The sequence below is a fragment of the Tachyglossus aculeatus genome, chromosome 11 (genome assembly GCF_015852505.1).
Source record: "Tachyglossus aculeatus isolate mTacAcu1 chromosome 11, mTacAcu1.pri, whole genome shotgun sequence".
Taxonomy (NCBI): domain Eukaryota; kingdom Metazoa; phylum Chordata; class Mammalia; order Monotremata; family Tachyglossidae; genus Tachyglossus; species Tachyglossus aculeatus.
The window spans coordinates 32,394,699-32,410,812 of NC_052076.1; the positions used below are offsets into that span (position 1 = coordinate 32,394,699).

The 16,114-nt window shown below is 52.0% G+C and overlaps 1 protein-coding gene across 4 annotated transcripts in view; it reads left to right on the forward strand.

Annotated features, from left to right (window-relative positions):
* The first annotated feature begins 6,507 nt into the window (after nucleotides 1-6,507).
* CEP164 (centrosomal protein 164) overlaps nucleotides 6,508-16,114 on the forward strand; it is a 35,575-nt gene continuing 25,968 nt past the window's right edge. For 3 of the 4 annotated variants that reach the window (XM_038754747.1, XM_038754748.1, XM_038754750.1), the window contains exons 1-4: nucleotides 6,508-6,656; nucleotides 8,619-8,730; nucleotides 9,786-9,987; nucleotides 13,111-14,793. In XM_038754747.1, the coding sequence (XP_038610675.1) occupies nucleotides 6,572-6,656; nucleotides 8,619-8,730; nucleotides 9,786-9,987; nucleotides 13,111-14,793 (2,082 nt within the window). In that variant the 5' untranslated portion in view covers nucleotides 6,508-6,571. Of the gene's footprint in view, nucleotides 6,657-8,618; nucleotides 8,731-8,821; nucleotides 8,956-9,785; nucleotides 9,988-13,110; nucleotides 14,794-16,114 lie in introns of those variants that run through there. The other variant, XM_038754749.1, reaches the window with a different exon arrangement.

Sequence of the window (16,114 nt, forward strand, 5' to 3'; positions counted from 1 at the left end):
TTATCTCCACCTGCACTGGATGCTGGGAGAGAAACTGAGGGAGGAGAGGAAGGAGGAGATCTGGTTCCTGCCCATGAGGGGCTGCCAGTCCAATGGGGAAGGCAGAAAACACCCCCGGCCCCCGCACACATAACCTCCACCTGCAGTGGGTCCCAGAAGAGGAACCCCTCTAGACTGGAAACTGGTCGCGGGCAGGGAATGTGTCTGTTATATCGTTATGCTGTAGTCTCCCAAGTGCTTAGGACAGTGCTCTGCACACGTGGCTCAGTGGAAAGAGCCCGGGATTTGGAGTCAGAGGTCATGGGTTCAAATCCCAGCTCTGCCAATTGTCAGCTGTGTGACTTCGGGCAAGTCACTTCACTTCTCTGGGCCTCAGTGACCTCATCTGGAAAATGGGGATTAAGACTGTCAGCCCCCCGTGGGACAACCTGATCACCTCGTAACCTCCCCAGCGCTTTGTGGCTCAGTGGAAAGAGCACGGGCTTTGGAGTCAGAGGTTGTGCGTTCAAATCCCTGCTCTGCCACTTGTCAGCCATGTGACCTTGGGCAAGTCACTTAACTTCTCTGGGCCTCAGTTCCCTCATCTGTAAAATGGAGATGAAGACTGTGAGCCCCACGTGGGACAACCTGATTACCTTGTCTCTACCCCAGCACTTAGAACAGCACATAGTTAAGTGCTTAACAAATACCAACATTATTAGAACAGTGCTTTGCACATAGTAAGTGCTTTATAAATGCTATCATCATCATTATTATTATTATATGGACATAAGTGCTGTGGGGCTGGGTTGGGTGGGGCAGGGAGGGAGAACAAAGGGAGCAAGTCAGGGTGATGCAGAAGGGAGTGGAAGAAGAAACGGGGCGCTTAGGGAAGGTTTCCTGGGGGAGATGTGCCTTCAGAAAGGCTTTAAAGGAGGGGATAGTAATTGTCTGTGGGATTTGAGGAGGGAGGGCGTTCCAGGCCAGATGCAGGACGTGGGCCAGGGGTCAACGGTGAGACAGATGAGATGGAGGCCCAGTGAGAAGGCTTAAACCCTGGGGAGCTCCAGGTGATGAAGGATGAGAAAGGATTTAGAGAAATCGTTAAAAATACCTAGGAGAAATATGCTCTCTCATGCTTCCCTTCTCCCCCTTAAGAGCTGGGCCCAAATCCTTCCCTGGGTTAATCCCATTTCTGTGTGATGAGGGATAGGGGTATGGAAACTGGTTCGCTGAATTGCTTTATCGCTGAACTGTACTTTCCAGTTAGCGCTCAGTAAATACGATTGAATGAAAGTGGATGGCCTGCAAGTCCCCCCTACTTTCCTAAGCACATCTGCTTTTGGAGTGCTTGTCATTCAAGGGAATCAAGTTCCAGCATTCCCAACATTCATCCATCAGTCAATTAATCATATTTATTGAGCACTTACTATGTGCAGACCACTTTAGTAAGCACTTGGAAGAGTACAGTCCAACAGAATTAGCAGAACCATTCCCTGATCATAACAAGTTTACAGTCCAGAGTCAATCTGCAATCGAACAATAATCCATTTTTTATTATCAACAGATTTACCTACCTCACCTCCCTTCTCTCCTTCTCCAGCCCATCCCGCACCCTCCGCTCCTCTGCCACCACTAACCTCCTCACTGGGCCTCGTTCTTGCCTGTCCCGCTGTTGACCCCCGGGCCACGTCCTCCCCCTGCCCTCCCTCCACACATCCGCCAAGCTCGCTCTCTTCCTCCCTTCAGAGCCCTACTGAGAGCTCACCTCCTCCAAGAGGCCTTCCCAGACTGAGCCCCCTTTTCCCTCTCTTCCTCCCCCTCCCCCCCAACCCTACCTCCTTCCCCTCCCCACAGCACCTGTATATATGTTTGTACAGATTTATCACTCTATTTATTTTACTTGTACATATTTACTACTCTATTTATTTTGTTAGTGATGTGCATCTAGCTTTAATTCTATTTGTTCTGACGATTTTGACACCTGTCTCCATGTTTTGTTTTGTTGTCTGTCTCCCCCTTCTAGACCGTGAGCCCGCTCGTGGGTAGGGACCGTCTCCATACGTTGCTGACTTGTAATAATAATAATAATAATAATAATAATAATAATAATAATGTTGGTATTTGTTAAGCGCTTACTATGTGCAAAGCACTGTTCTAAGCACTAGGGTAGATACAAGGTAATCAGGGTGTCCCACGAGGGGCTCACAGTCTTCATCCCCATTTTACAGATGAGGGAACTGAGGCCCAGAGAAGTGAAGTGACTTGCCTAAAGTCACACAGCTGACAAGTGGTGGAGTCGGTATTTGAACCCATGGCCTCTGACTCCAAAGCCCAGGCTCTTTCCACTGAGCCACGCTGCTTCCCCAAGCACTTAGTCCAGTGCTCTGCACACAGTAAGCGCTCAATAAATATGATTGAATGAATGAATGAGTGAATGAATGATTGATTGAGTGAATAAATGATTGAATGAAAGAGTGAATGAACGATTGAATGAATGGAGTGAATAAATGATTGAATTAATGATTGATTGAGTGAATAAATGATTGAATGATTGATTGAGTGAATAAATGATTGAATGAATGAGTGAATGATTGATTGAATGAGTGAATGAATGATTGATTGAATGAGTGAATGAATGATTGATTGAGTGAATGAATGATTGAATGAATGATTGATTGAGTGAATAAATGATTGAATGAATGATTGATTGAGTGAATCAATGATTGAATGAATCAGTAAATGATTGATTGAATGAGTGAATGAATGATTGATTGAATGAGTGAATCAATGATTGATTGAGTGAATGAATGATTGATTGAGTGAATGAATGATTGAATGAATGATTGATTGAATGAGTGAATGAATTATTGACTGAATGATTGATTGAATGAGTGAATGAATTATTGACTGAATGATTGATTGAATGAGTGAATGAATGAATGATTGAATGAATGATTGAATGAGTGAATGAATGAATGATTGAATGAGTGAATGACTGAATGACTGAATGAATGATTGATTGAATGAGTGAATGATTGACTGAATGATTGATTGAATGAGTGAATGAATGATTGATTGAGTGAATGAATGATTGATTGAATGAGTGCATGAATGAGTGAATGAAGGATTGAGTGATTGAATGATTGAATGAATGATTGATTGAATGAGTGAATGAATGATTGAGTGAATGATTGATTGAATGAGTGAATGAATGATTGATTGATTGAGTGAATGAATGATTGAATGAATGATTGATTGACTGAATGATTGATTGAATGAGTGAATGAATGATTCATTGAATGAGTGAATGAATGATTGATTGAATGAGTGAATGATTGAATGAATGATTGATTGATTGAATGAGTGAATGAACGATTGAATGAATTAATTAATTAATGAGTGAATGAATGCGCCTCAGTTCCCTCATCTGTAAAATGGGGATTAAGACTGTGAGCCCCCCGTGGGACAACCTGATCACCTTATATCTCCCCAGCGTTTAGAGCAGTGCTTTACACATAGTAACCGCTTAACAAGTACCATCATCATCATTATTATTATTGTTATGAAGTTCCCCGCCGCTGTAGCCTAACTCCTCCTCTCCCGCCATTGCCCACCCCGGACTACAACTCCCGGCATGCACCGCCCTCCGGGATGAGTTCCGGTCGGGGGGGAGCGGGGAGGCTCGGCCAATCCGACGCCAGGCTTCGCGCCCGGCGACCTATCAGCTGCAGGGAGGGGCGGGGTTGTCGTTGCTAGGCTCCGGACCATCCTGGAAGTGATTGTTCGCTGCGGGGCAACATCCCCGGCGTCCCGGGCAACAGGGAGCCGCCCTGGCATCAGGGGAGGGGAGGGGGCAAACCGGCCCGCTGGGCACGGGCCACGTGGGCAACCGAGCTGGGGAGGGCCGGGGGTCTGTCAATGCAGCCACCTGGGGGATAGATGTTATGCAGAGGGTGGCAGGACGGTGCCACGAGGCCTGATTGCAGGTGGGTGCGTGTTGGCAGAAGGATGTGAGGGGCTGTGGGATTCCTTATAATAATAATCATGATCAATCAATCGTATGTATTGAGCGCTAACTGTGTGCAGAGCACTGGACTAAGCCCAAGTTGGCAACATATAGAAACGGGCCCTACCCAACAGTGGGCCCGCAGTCTAGAAGAATGATGGCATTTATTAAGCGCTGGGGGGGTGGGGGGGATACAAGGTGATTAAGTTGTCCCACGCGGGGCTCACGATCTTAATAATAATAATGATGGCATTTATTAATCGTATTTATTGAGCGCTTACTGTGTGCAGAGCACTGGACTAAGCGCTTGGGAAGTCCAAGCTGGCAACATGTAGAGACGGGCCCTACCCAACAGTGGGCCCGCAGTCTAGAAGATAGAGTGGCATTTGTTAAACGCTACTGTGTGCAGAGCACTGTTCCAAGCGCTGGGGCGGGGGGGGGGGGGGATACAAGGTGATTAAGTTGTCCCACGTGGGGCTCACATGCTTAATAACAATAATGATGGCATTTATTAAACGCTAACTATGTGCAGAGCACTGTTCCAAGCGCTGCGGGGGGGATACAAGGTGATTAAGTTGTCCCACATGGGGCTCACAATCTTAATAATAATAATGATGGCATTTATTAATCAGTCGTATTTATTGAGCGCTTACTGTGTGCAGAACACTGTACTAAGCGCTTGAGCGCTAACTATGTGCAAAGCACTGTTCCAAGAGCTGGGGGGGGGGGGGATACAAGATGATTAAGTTGTCCCACGTGGGGCTCACAATCTTAATAATAATAATGATGGCATTTATTAAGCGTTAACTATGTGCAGAGCACTGTTCCAAGCGCTGCGGGGGTGATACAAGGTGATTAAGTTGTCCCACATGGGGCTCACGATCTTAATAACAATAATGATGGCATTTATTAAGCGCTAACTATGTGCAGAGCACTGTTCCAGGCGCTGCGGGGTGGATACAAGGTGATTAAGTTGTCCCACCTGGGACTCACAATCTTAATAATAATAATGATGGCATTTATTAATCAATCGTATTTATTGAGCGCTTACTGTGTGCAGAGCACTGTACTAAGCGCTTGAGCGCTATGTGCAAAGCACTGTTCCAAGCGCTGCGGGGGGGATACAAGGTGATTAAGTTGTCCCACGTGGGGCTGACAATCTTAATAATAATAATGATGGCATTTATTAAGCACTAACTATGTGCAGAGCACTGTTCCAAGCGCTGCGGGGGGAGTACAAGGTGATTAAGTTGTCCCACGTGGGGCTCACAATCTTAATAATAATAATAATGGCATTTATTAAGCGCTAACTATGTGCAAAGCACTGTTCTAAGCGCTTGGGAGGATACAAGGTGATCAGGTTGTCCCACGGGGGACTCACAGTCTTCATCCCCGTTTTACAGATGAGGGAACTCAGGCCCAGAGAAGTGAAGTGACTTGCCCAAAGTCACACAGCTGACAGTTGGCGGAGTCGGGATTTGAACCCATGACCTCTGACTCCAAAGCCCGGGCTCTTTCCACTGAGCCACGCTTCTTAATCCCCATTTTACAGATGAGGTAACGGTGACTCAGAGAAGTTAAGCTCATTCATTCATTCATTCATTCGTTCATTCATTCATTTATTCATTCATTCAATCGTATTTATTGAGCGCTTACTGTGTGCAGAGCACTGTACTGCGCGCTTGGGAAGTACAAGTTGGCAACATATGGAGACGGTCCCTACCCAACAGCGGGCTCACAGTCTAGAAGGGGGAGAGTTCTAGTTACAGCTCTGCCACTGACCTGCTGGGAGACGTTGGGCAATTCATTTAAATTCATTTCTGGGTCTCAGTTTCCCCATCTGTAAAATGGGGTTATAATAATATTAATTATTATTAATAATAATAACAATTATGGTATCTGTTAAGTGCTTACTATGTGCCAGGCACTGTTGTATATACAAGATAATTGGGTTGGACACAGTCCATGTCCTCTATAAGACTCACAGTCTTAATCCCCAATTTGCAGAAGAGGGAACTGAGGCCCAGAGAAGCGACGTGACTTGACCGAGGTCACACAGCAGACAAGTGGCGGAGTCGGGATTCGAACCCATGACCTCTGACTCCAAAGCCCGGGCTCTTTCCACTGAGCCACGCTGCTTCTCGACAGGGATTGTGGGAGGGTCTGTGGTGGGGGATGGAGGGGAGGGGCAGGTCACCAGCTGAGGAGCCCGGATCCTGGCCTCCCTCGGGGGTCCAGAGCCACGGCCTGGGTCCCAGGCCCGGTGTTTGGGAGCCTTGGGGAGCCTTTGGGAGCCAGGGTGGGCCAGCTGGGCCCACCCAGGACTGGCCCATTCTGCTGGTGCCCACGGGGCTCTGACATATTCATTTATTCAATCGTATTTATTGAGCGCTTACTGTGTGCAGAGCACTGTACCAAGCGCTGGGGAGGTTACAAGGAGATCAGGTTGTCCCACGGGGGGCTCACAATCTTAATCCCCATTTTACAGATAAATCCCCATTTTACAGATAAGCACTGTATGGACCCTTCCCCAAGGGGCCGGTTTCCCCCGGGGGTCTCTCTGGACCAGGAGCTGGAGCTGCCATGGCAGGACCCCCAGCCTTCTGCATCGGGGACCAACTGATCCTGGAGGAGGTCTACGACGAGACTTACATCCCCAATGATCGAGGTATCGGGGCTGGGTGGGGATCGAGGAACAGGAGCCAAGTTGGGGGTCTGCCTCCCCATGAATGGTGGAAGAGAAAGGACCCTCCCCCCTGCTCTGGGTGGGACTTTGTCCTTAGAGACCCTCCCAGGGGGCCACTTGCCCCGAGCTTGCCCACTCCTGGTTTACCTCATCACAAACTCAGCGCATCCAGGCTGCTGGGAGATCGTTTGTCCATTCCCCTGCCTCCAGGCTCATAATAAAAATTACAGTATTTGTTAAGCAGTTTCTGTGTCCCAGGCACTGGGGTGGATACAAACAAATTGGGTTTGACACAGTCCCTGTCCCACTTGGGGCTCACAGTCTCGATCCCCATTTTGCAGGTGAGGTAACCGAGTCCCAGAGAAATGAAGTGACTTGCCCAAGGTCACACAGCAGACAAGCGGTGGAGCCGGGTTTAGAACCCGTGACCTCCTAACTCCCAGTCCTGTGCTCTGTCCACTGTGCCATGCTGCGTCATGACTTGCCCAGACCTTTCATATCCACTGATTCATCCATTCAATCGTAATACGATTGAGCCCTCTTGGTAATCTTGGCACTTCCTTGCGTGGCTTGGCAGAGACCCGGGCCCTGCCATCGAGGAGAGGAGCCCCTCTTTGGGGTTAGAGGCCAGGAACGATCCCCATAAGAACTTCACTTTGCCACGACTGGTTTGTCTGGATCACCACTCAGTTTGTAATAATAATATTAACAGTGGTATCTGCTAAACTCTTACTTTTTGCCAAGCACCGTGCTAGGCACTGGGGTCATTCGGATCAGACACAGTCCTTGTCCCACGTGGGGCTCCCAATCCAAGGGGGAGGGAAAACAAGTATTTAATTCCCATCTTAGAGATGAGGAAACAGAGGCCTGGACCAAGATCACATGGCAGGCAAGTGGTGGAACCGGGATTAGAATCCAGGTCTGATTTCCCCAGCCCGTGATCTTTTACAGGCCCCACTGCTTCCGACACCACGCTGCCTGTCTCTCCCAAAATGTCCCGTGGCCCTGGGAGAACCAAGAGGACTCGTTGTTCTTGGCTGAAGTCTTGTTCTCCGATGGGTTATTAAATAGAACCTGTTTTTTTATGGTATTTGTTAAGGGTTTACTTTGTGCCAGGCACTGTACTAAGCTCTAGGGTAGATACAAACAAATCAGGTTGGACACAGCCTTTGTCCTACATGGGGCTCACAGTCTTAACCTCCATTTCAAAGATGAGGGAACAAATGCATTAAGAAGTTAAAGTCCGAGGTCATAACAGCAGGCAACTGGCAGAGCGGCGTTAGAATCCAGGTCTTTCCAACTCCCAGGCCCGTGCTCTGTCCAATCAATCAATCAATCAATTGAACTGTGCTTACTGTGTGCAGAACAATGTAATAAGTGCTTGGGAGAGTATAGAGTGGATAGATACATTCCCTGCCCACAATGAGCACACTGCTTCCCTTTCCCTGGGTCTATCCCAGTGAATGTCCTGGGGAATTCTGGTCCCAAAGATCCCCTTTGACGTCAATTTTCCAGCCGTTTCAGTCCACCAAATTATTCAGTTTGGCAAGGATCAGGTGTACCTGGGTCCAGAACTACCGAACGATTAATAGTATTTATTGAGCACTGACTGTGTGCAAAGCACTTTACTAAGTGCTCGAGGGAGTACAGTGTAACAGAATTGGTCGACTTGTTCCCTGCCCACAAAGAGCGCACAGTCTAGAGGGGGAGACAGACATTAACATAAATAAATAAATTACGGATCTGTGTGCGAGTGCTGAGGATTGGGTGACTATCAAGTGGTCAAAGGGTTCAGATCCAAGGGCCCTACTTGCATGGTACTAAGTGCGTAGTACAGTGCTCTGCACACGGTAAGCGCTCAATAAATATGATTGAACGAATGGTTTGCTGGTGCAGACCCAAGCCCTGAGGGTTGACAGGGGTCTCAACTTCCTCCCCCGGCAGAGATCCTCCAGTACGCTGTGGAGATCGGCATAGACCCCCAGAATGAGCCGGAACTGATGTGGCTGGCCCGGGAAGGCATTGTGGCGTCACTCCCCGCCGCGTGGAAGCCCTGGCAAGTTGGGGGGCGAGGGGAGCAGCTGGGGCTGGGGATTGATGTCCTGGCCGGTGGTGGGATCGATGGTCCTTGGATCCCTCGGGCCCTGTACTTCCCACACTCTCCCCGCCTCATCAGAATAATACTCAGCAGTGCCTGCTGTGGGCAGAGCCCATTGCCAACTCCCCAGGAAGAAATACCTAGATGAAGTATAGTCATGGCCATGCGTCCTCTGCCTTGGGGGTGAGCCAGAGCCATGTCTCTCAGGTGGGAGGGCCGGAGGGTTGGGGGGGACTGGTCCTTCTGCAGAGAGACTGGGAAGGATTGTACGCAGAGCCTGGGTCCCTGCCTCCCCTGAGGACGGGATGAATGTCTGCTGCAGCAGAAGGGATCTAGGTTAGCCTCAAGGAAGCAGGTCCTGGCAGCGAAAGGGGCTAACGCAGCAAGGTGACGGCAGGAGGGACTGAAATCTTCCTCAGAGGATAGGAGAGAATCTCATCTATGTGACTAGAGCCAGGGGGATGGACGAGATGACCTCCCCAGGTCCCTTCCAGCCATAGGATTTTACAGTTTGAGGTGCAGAGGCTAACTGCCTTCTCTAAGTGAAGAGGATGTAGTGGGCGCCAACGCTGTACCCAGATTGTCTGCCTGGTGGGGGGGCGGGGCGGGCCGGAAGGAGTGCTCCCTAACATGTTGACCCCTCAATGGCAGCAGCAGCTGGTCGAAAGTCACGGCCTGGCTCTACCTCTCTGTCCCCACCCCGGGGCTGGCCGGGGATCAGCTCTTTCCTCACTGGGAGAGCACAGCAGAAGTCATCATCATCAATCGTATTTATTGAGCGCTTACTGTGTGCAGAGCACTGTACTAAGCGCTTGGGAAGTACAAATTGGCAACATATAGAGACAGTCCCTACCCAACAGTGGGCTCACAGTCTAAAAGGCAGAGACATTCGCTGCCCACAAGCAGCTTCCAGTCCAGTCTCCTCCCGACCACGGGCCGAAGCCAGTCTAGAAGGCTGGTCTAACGCATCCCCAGACCAGCCGACTCGGGGGGGGGGTCTCTCTGTTCTCCAGCCAGGACATCACAGGAGACATTTACTATTTCAACTTCACCAACGGGGAGTCGACTTGGGACCATCCCTGCGATGAGTACTACCACAGCCTGGTGGTCCAGGAGCGGGGGAAGCTTCTGGACCTTGGCACCCCCAAAAAGAAAGACAGGAAGAAGAAGAAGGAGAAGCGAGATAAAGGCAAGGAGCCCCCGCGAACCCTCTTGGTGAGTCTGTGGTCCCCCCTCTCCCCATCCCCCCGTCCTACCTCCTTCCCCTCCCCACAGGACCTGTATATATGTTTGTATAGATTTATCACTCTGTTTATTTTACTTGTACATATTTATTATTCTATTTATTTTGTTAATGATGTGCATCTAGCTTTAATTCTATTTGTTCTGATGACTTGACACCTGTCCACATGTTTTGTTTTGTTGTCTGTCTCTCCCTTCTAGACTGTGAGCCCATTGTTGGGTAAGGACCGTCTCTATATGTTGCCGACTTGTACTTCCCAAGCGCTTAGTACAGTGCTCTGCACACAGTAAGCACTCAATAAATACAATTGAATGAATGAATAGGAGGGGGGAGAATGAAGCAGCGTAGTCCACGCTGGAGCTTTCGAATGGGGCGGGGAATTTGACGATATTTATGAAGCAGCGTGGCCTAGTGGAAAGATCCTGGGCCTCGGGATCCAAGGACCTGCTGTGTGATCTCGGGCAGATCGCTTAACTTTTCTGTGCCTCAGTTCCCTCATTTGCAAAATGGGGATTCAGTTCCTGTTCCCCTTCCTCCTTAGACTGTGAGGCCCATGTGGGACTTGATGATCCTGAATCTACTCCAGCACTTAGTACAGTGCTTGGCACATAGTAAGTACTTAACAATACTAATATTATTATCGTCGTGATTGATGATCCTGAATCTACCCCAGCACTTAGTACAGTGCTTGGTACATAGTAAGTACTTAACAATACTAATATTATTATCGTCGTGAGTCTGTGCCCGCTTCTGTTTCGGTGTCGAGATTTCTTCGCTTAACCTGGACTTTGTCCTGTCTAATAATGCGATCGACTCTGCGTGATCTACGATCACGTCTCGCTGGATTTGACCCAGCAGGGGATCGGTGTTTTCTCTCACCCGCGGCCTGCAGACGTGGCGCTCTCCAGGCCCTGCCGGTCCAGACTGGCTCCTCAGACAGGGACCCAGCTGCTTCTTTGGTTTTGTCTTATCCATTGTTTTGTATTATACATGCCGTGTCTTCCCACTCACCATTAATGTAGGTAACCAAGAGTTGACTGTGTGGATAAGAAACCCAGCTGGGCAGCTGGGCACCCCCTTGGAGCCTCTCTCGGCTCCAAGCACAAGTGGTCTCTGGCCCCATCTCCCCCCAGGCCTCTCGGAAGTGCCTCTTGCTGGGATGGGCTTTTCCACCCCAGAGGCTGGGAATGTTTTTTGGGGTGGCTCTGACGTTTTAAGCAGGAAGGGGAACAAGGGCATGGCTGCCCGAGGTGAAGGAGGGGAAGAGCAGCAAGACAGGACTATATATGAGATCTGAGCTGGCCAGGGGTCAGCCATATCATCATCATCATCAATCGTATTTATTGAGCGCTTACTGTGTGCAGAGCACTGTACTAAGCGCTTGGGAAGTACAAGTTGGCAACATATAGAGACAGTCCCTACCCAACAGTGGGCTCACAGTCTAAAAGGGGGAGACAGAGAACAAAACCAAGCATACTAACAAAATAAAATAAATAGAATAGATATGTACAAGTAAAATAGATAAATAGAGTAACAAATATGTACAAACATATATACATCTATTGAGTGCTTACTGTGCACTGTACTAAGCGCTTGGGAGAGTAAAATATGCCAATATAACACACAACATAAGTGAACATACACAGGGTTTTGATTTCTTCACTCGAAGCAGTGTGGCCCAGTGGAAAGTGGCTCTGCCACTTTTCTGCTGTGGGACTCTGAGGCAGTCTCTTTTGCTTTTCTGTTGCTTCATTTCTCTGTGCCTATTATCTCATCTGTAAAATGGGGATTGAGACTGTGAGCCCCATGAGGGACAGGAACTAGGTCCAATCCATTTGCTTGTTTCCACCCCAGCACTGAGTACAGTGCCTGGCATGTAATAAGCACTGAACAAATACCATTATTATTATTATTATTACAATATAACAATAAACAGATGCATTCCCTGCCCACAGCGAGAGTTGAGCAATTGGGGTGTGCTACTTAATAATAATAATAGTATTAAGTGCTTACTATGTGCAAAGCACTGTTTTAGCACTGAGGTAGATACAGGGTCATCAGGTTGTCCCACGTGGAGCTCGCAGTCTTCACCCCCATTATACAGATGAGGTAACTGAGGCTCAGAGAAGTGAAGTGACTTGCCCAAAGTCACACAGCTGATAAGTGGCGGAGCCGGAATTAGAACCTACCACCTCTGACTCCCAAGCCCGGGCTCTTTCCACTGAGCCACGCTGCTTCATGGCAAAGGTCAGACAGGGCTCTGGTGTCCCCCTTTCTGGGGGTGCAACCCCTCCCCTTCCCCTGATCCAGGAAGATGAGAGAGATCTGAGCGTCCCCCCAACAGGTTGCAATTTCGAGCCTCCTTTTTTTTTTTTTGATGGTATTTGTTAAGCGCTTACTAGATGCAAAGCACTGTTCTAAGCGCTGGGGAGGTTACAAGGTAATCAGGTTGTCCCATGTGAGGCTCACAGTTTTAATCCCCATTTTACAGATGAGGTAACTGAGGCACTCCTTGTGTGTCCGAGGGTTGGAACTGAGCCTGGGCCGGGGGTCTGGGAAGAGGCCCAGCCCCCCGGCCCAGTCCAAGGCTCCTGCCAACTTTGGGGCCGGAAGTCGCAGGCGTCAGATGGACCGGCCTGAGGTTACATAGCAGTGGAGGGGGTTTTATTGTTATACTGTACTCTCCCAAGCGCTTAGCGTAGAGCTTTGCACATAGTAAGCACTCAATAAATTCATTCAATCGTATTTATTGAGCGCTTACTGTGTGCAGAGCACTGTACTAAGCACTTGGGAAGTACAAGTCGGCAACATATAGAGACGGTCCCTACCCAGCAGCGGGCTCACAGTCTAGAAGGGGGAGGCAGACAACAAAACAAAACATATTAACAAAATAAAATAGAGTAGTAAATATGTACAAGTAAAATAAATAGAGTAATAAATCTGTACAAACATATATGCAGGTGCTGTGGGGAGGGGAAGGAGGTAGGGTGGGGGGATGGGGAGGGGGAGAGGAAGGAGGGGGCTCAGTCTGGGAGCCCAATAAATACAACTGAATGAATGAATGAATCCTCTTTGTTGTCTTTGTGTCTTTTTAGGAGATGAAGAACAGCTGGTGCTCTTCCTCCGTCCCCCGCGGTCTGCCCAGTTCCACTGCTGACCTAGAGCTGCCACTGGGCAGTGGGGTGAGGGAGTGGGAGCCGGACAACGTCTCCTCCCTGCTGTGGCCGCCGCCCCAGGAACCCCCCCTCCGCACCCGCCGCACTCTGGACGACGTGGAAGCTCTCCTGGGGAGAGCGACAGCCCTCAGCAGCCCAGACCCAGTTAGCCCACAGCAGGACTCTCCCCTGGGTTTTTTGGACCACGGAGAGGAAGGGGCAGGGAGCAGAACCCGGCTGCCTGGGTCCCAAGCATCTGAAGATCTCCGTACCCCGGGTAGCACGAGAGTCCAGCTGACCCAGGGGGCCTCGACGGGAGCAACGGCAGAAGACCAACGGGTGTCATCCGGTGAGCCAGTGCTCCCCAAAGGCCAGAAACCGGAAGGAGAGGAAGCCGTCCAGCCTGGCCCTGGCTCCGTGCCCAGCTCCGGACCTGGCCCCAGTCCCTGCTCCGGTCCTTTACCTGGTCCCGGCCCTGGCAGGGAGTTCATCGGCCCCTGTGGGGACAGGGACCCGGGACCAGTCCCCGCGGGCACCGACCATGGCACGGGCCGGCAGTCCTCCACAGGCAGCCCTGCCCGAGAACTGAGCCCACCAGGAGTCCCTGCCCCCGACCGGGGCCTGGAATCCAAGTGGCCACAGGGCAAGGAGGAGCCCCCGGGGCGACCAGCTGAGCCGGCTGAAGGAAGCGCCGCTGTCACCGATCCTGGAGTCATTGCCGCCCGAGGTGCCCCCGCCCTACAGGATACCCTCCCTGCCGCCCTCATCCCAGGACCTGACCCGGCATCTTCTCCTGGGCATGGAGACCAGTCAGGCGAGAAGTGGCCCCTGAAGGCCCAGGAGGTTCCTGGTCCAAGGAGTGAGTCCCAGCTGGGCCACAGGAAGGGAGAGCCAGCTCGTCGGGGGGCCGGCCCGACTGGGCACACACCGCCTGCCGCCCCTTCCTGGCGGCTGGCACCACTGCTGGCAGTGGGGGCGGATGCCGCCCCATTGGAGAGTCTCGGTTCTCTAGCCTGCACCCGGACCCGAGAGCCCCGGGGGCCCCCCGGCAGCACCCCACAGAGGAAGGGGAGCTCCTGGGCGCCTGAGGCGGAGGGCAGCCAGAGCCTGATCTCCCCACTGGAGCTACCGGCCCCGGGCGAGGCCATCCGCTTCTCCTCAAGGGACCTCCAGAGCCCGGGGGTGGAGGACTGGCCCTCTGAGCTGCCCTCTCCTCGCCCCCGCCTGCTCCCGCAGCCCCGGTCCCCAACCAGCTGGGCTGATGAGGGGTCTGAGAGCGAAGGCTACTCTGAAGACCAACGCTTCTACCGGCACATCCTGCGGATGGTCAAGATCTCCAGGCAGCCAGAGGGCAGAGCCCTCAGGCAGAGCCCGGGGGCGGCCAGTGGAGATGCCCTGGCATCCGCTTCCAGCGTGGGACAGCAGCCAGAGGGTGCTGAGTCGAAAGTGGGGCCGGCAGCCCGGAGGCCCGAGGCCGGAAGGTGCCCGGCTTCGGCATTGTCATCCGGGGAAACCACGCTCCCGTTGAGTCGGAGTCGCAGGTCACTCTGGCAGGAAGAAACAGAGGTGGCCCCAGGCCGAGGGCTGGCTGCAGAGTCGGGCGGGAGGCGGTGCTCTGAGCAGGTAGGAGACAGCACAGCGGAGGGCCAGACTGGAGGCTCGGGAGGAAGCCTAGAGGGAATCTTCAGCTTGGGCTCTGGGCTTCATGGCAATGACCTGCCTCTTCCCCATCCACCCTCTCTGACTGACCACTGGTTCCCAGGTAGCACAGAAAGGGCAGCATAAAGGAGCAGTTCCCCCAGCTCTGGGGGGCCGGGTTTGATGTGAGGACCCCTTCCCACCCCTCCCTGCAGCCCAGAGATGCCACTGTGCCTGCCTGGCGGGTTGGGGGCAGGGGGGCGGGAAGGAGTGCTCCCTGCCACGCTGACCCCTTAATGGAACTTGCGGCTGGTGATAGGTCAGGGCCTGGCTCTACCTCTCTGTCCCCCTCCACCCAGGGGCCGGCCAGGGGTCAGCTCTTTCCTTTTCCATCCCCTTCCCAGCCTCACCCCCTCCATCCTGCTGGATTCCTCTTCAGGGGAAATGGATTTGGATTAGGGGCCCCAGGCCGAATGGAGCTAAATCAGTCTGGTTGCTCTCTTGCTGCCAGCCAGCTGGGGCCCGCTTCTTACCTGCTGACAGTCACCCCTCTAGGATCATAGATGTCAGCTAAGCCGGGGATTAGCTCCCCCGCTGCCCCAGTTGGATCCGGCCCCCCGGCGTCCGACCCTCCTGTCTGCAGGGCCGTGCCCAGCGAATGCCGCCTGGGGAGAGTCCGGGGCCAGTGGCAGGGAGCGAGTAGTTCCCAGAGGTCCTTGGCTAGGAGAGCAGAACCTACAGCTCCTCGGCCTGCTCTCTTGCCGATATGCGGAAGGGGTGAGCTTGGGGCAGGTTGGGCGGCAGTCTTCAGCCAGCTCCCAGAGAGCCATGGGGAAGTGGACGTTGCCCCCTTAGAGCCAAGACTGGCCCTATCTGCTCTTGTCCAGCTTCTCCCGTAGATCGTGCGGTCCCTGAGAACGGACAGCCTTGCCGGGCGCAACTTTGGGCCAGGGAGGAGCTGATCCGTGGCCGAGTCTAGAGGGTGGGCTCCCGGGCTACTCCCGGGCCGGGCCCAGTGGCCAACTGTTCTCCTCTGCCTACTATCCCCGGAGTCCACCGTGTGGCTGGCCCTGAGAGACCCCAGAGTGCTACTGGGCTGGCCGAGGCTCAGGGTCACCCCATCCCCCTTCTCCTCCTTTTCCCCCTCTCTGCCTCCCTCTCTTCTGCCCGTCCCCCATGGCCTGCAAGGAGAGGAGCCCCTGGCTGGGCCTGGCACAGGCTAGCCAGCAGTATCAGGGAGCTGGGCTTTCTCACCTGGATGGCATGACACTAACTTTCATTCATTCATTCAGTCGTATTTATTGAG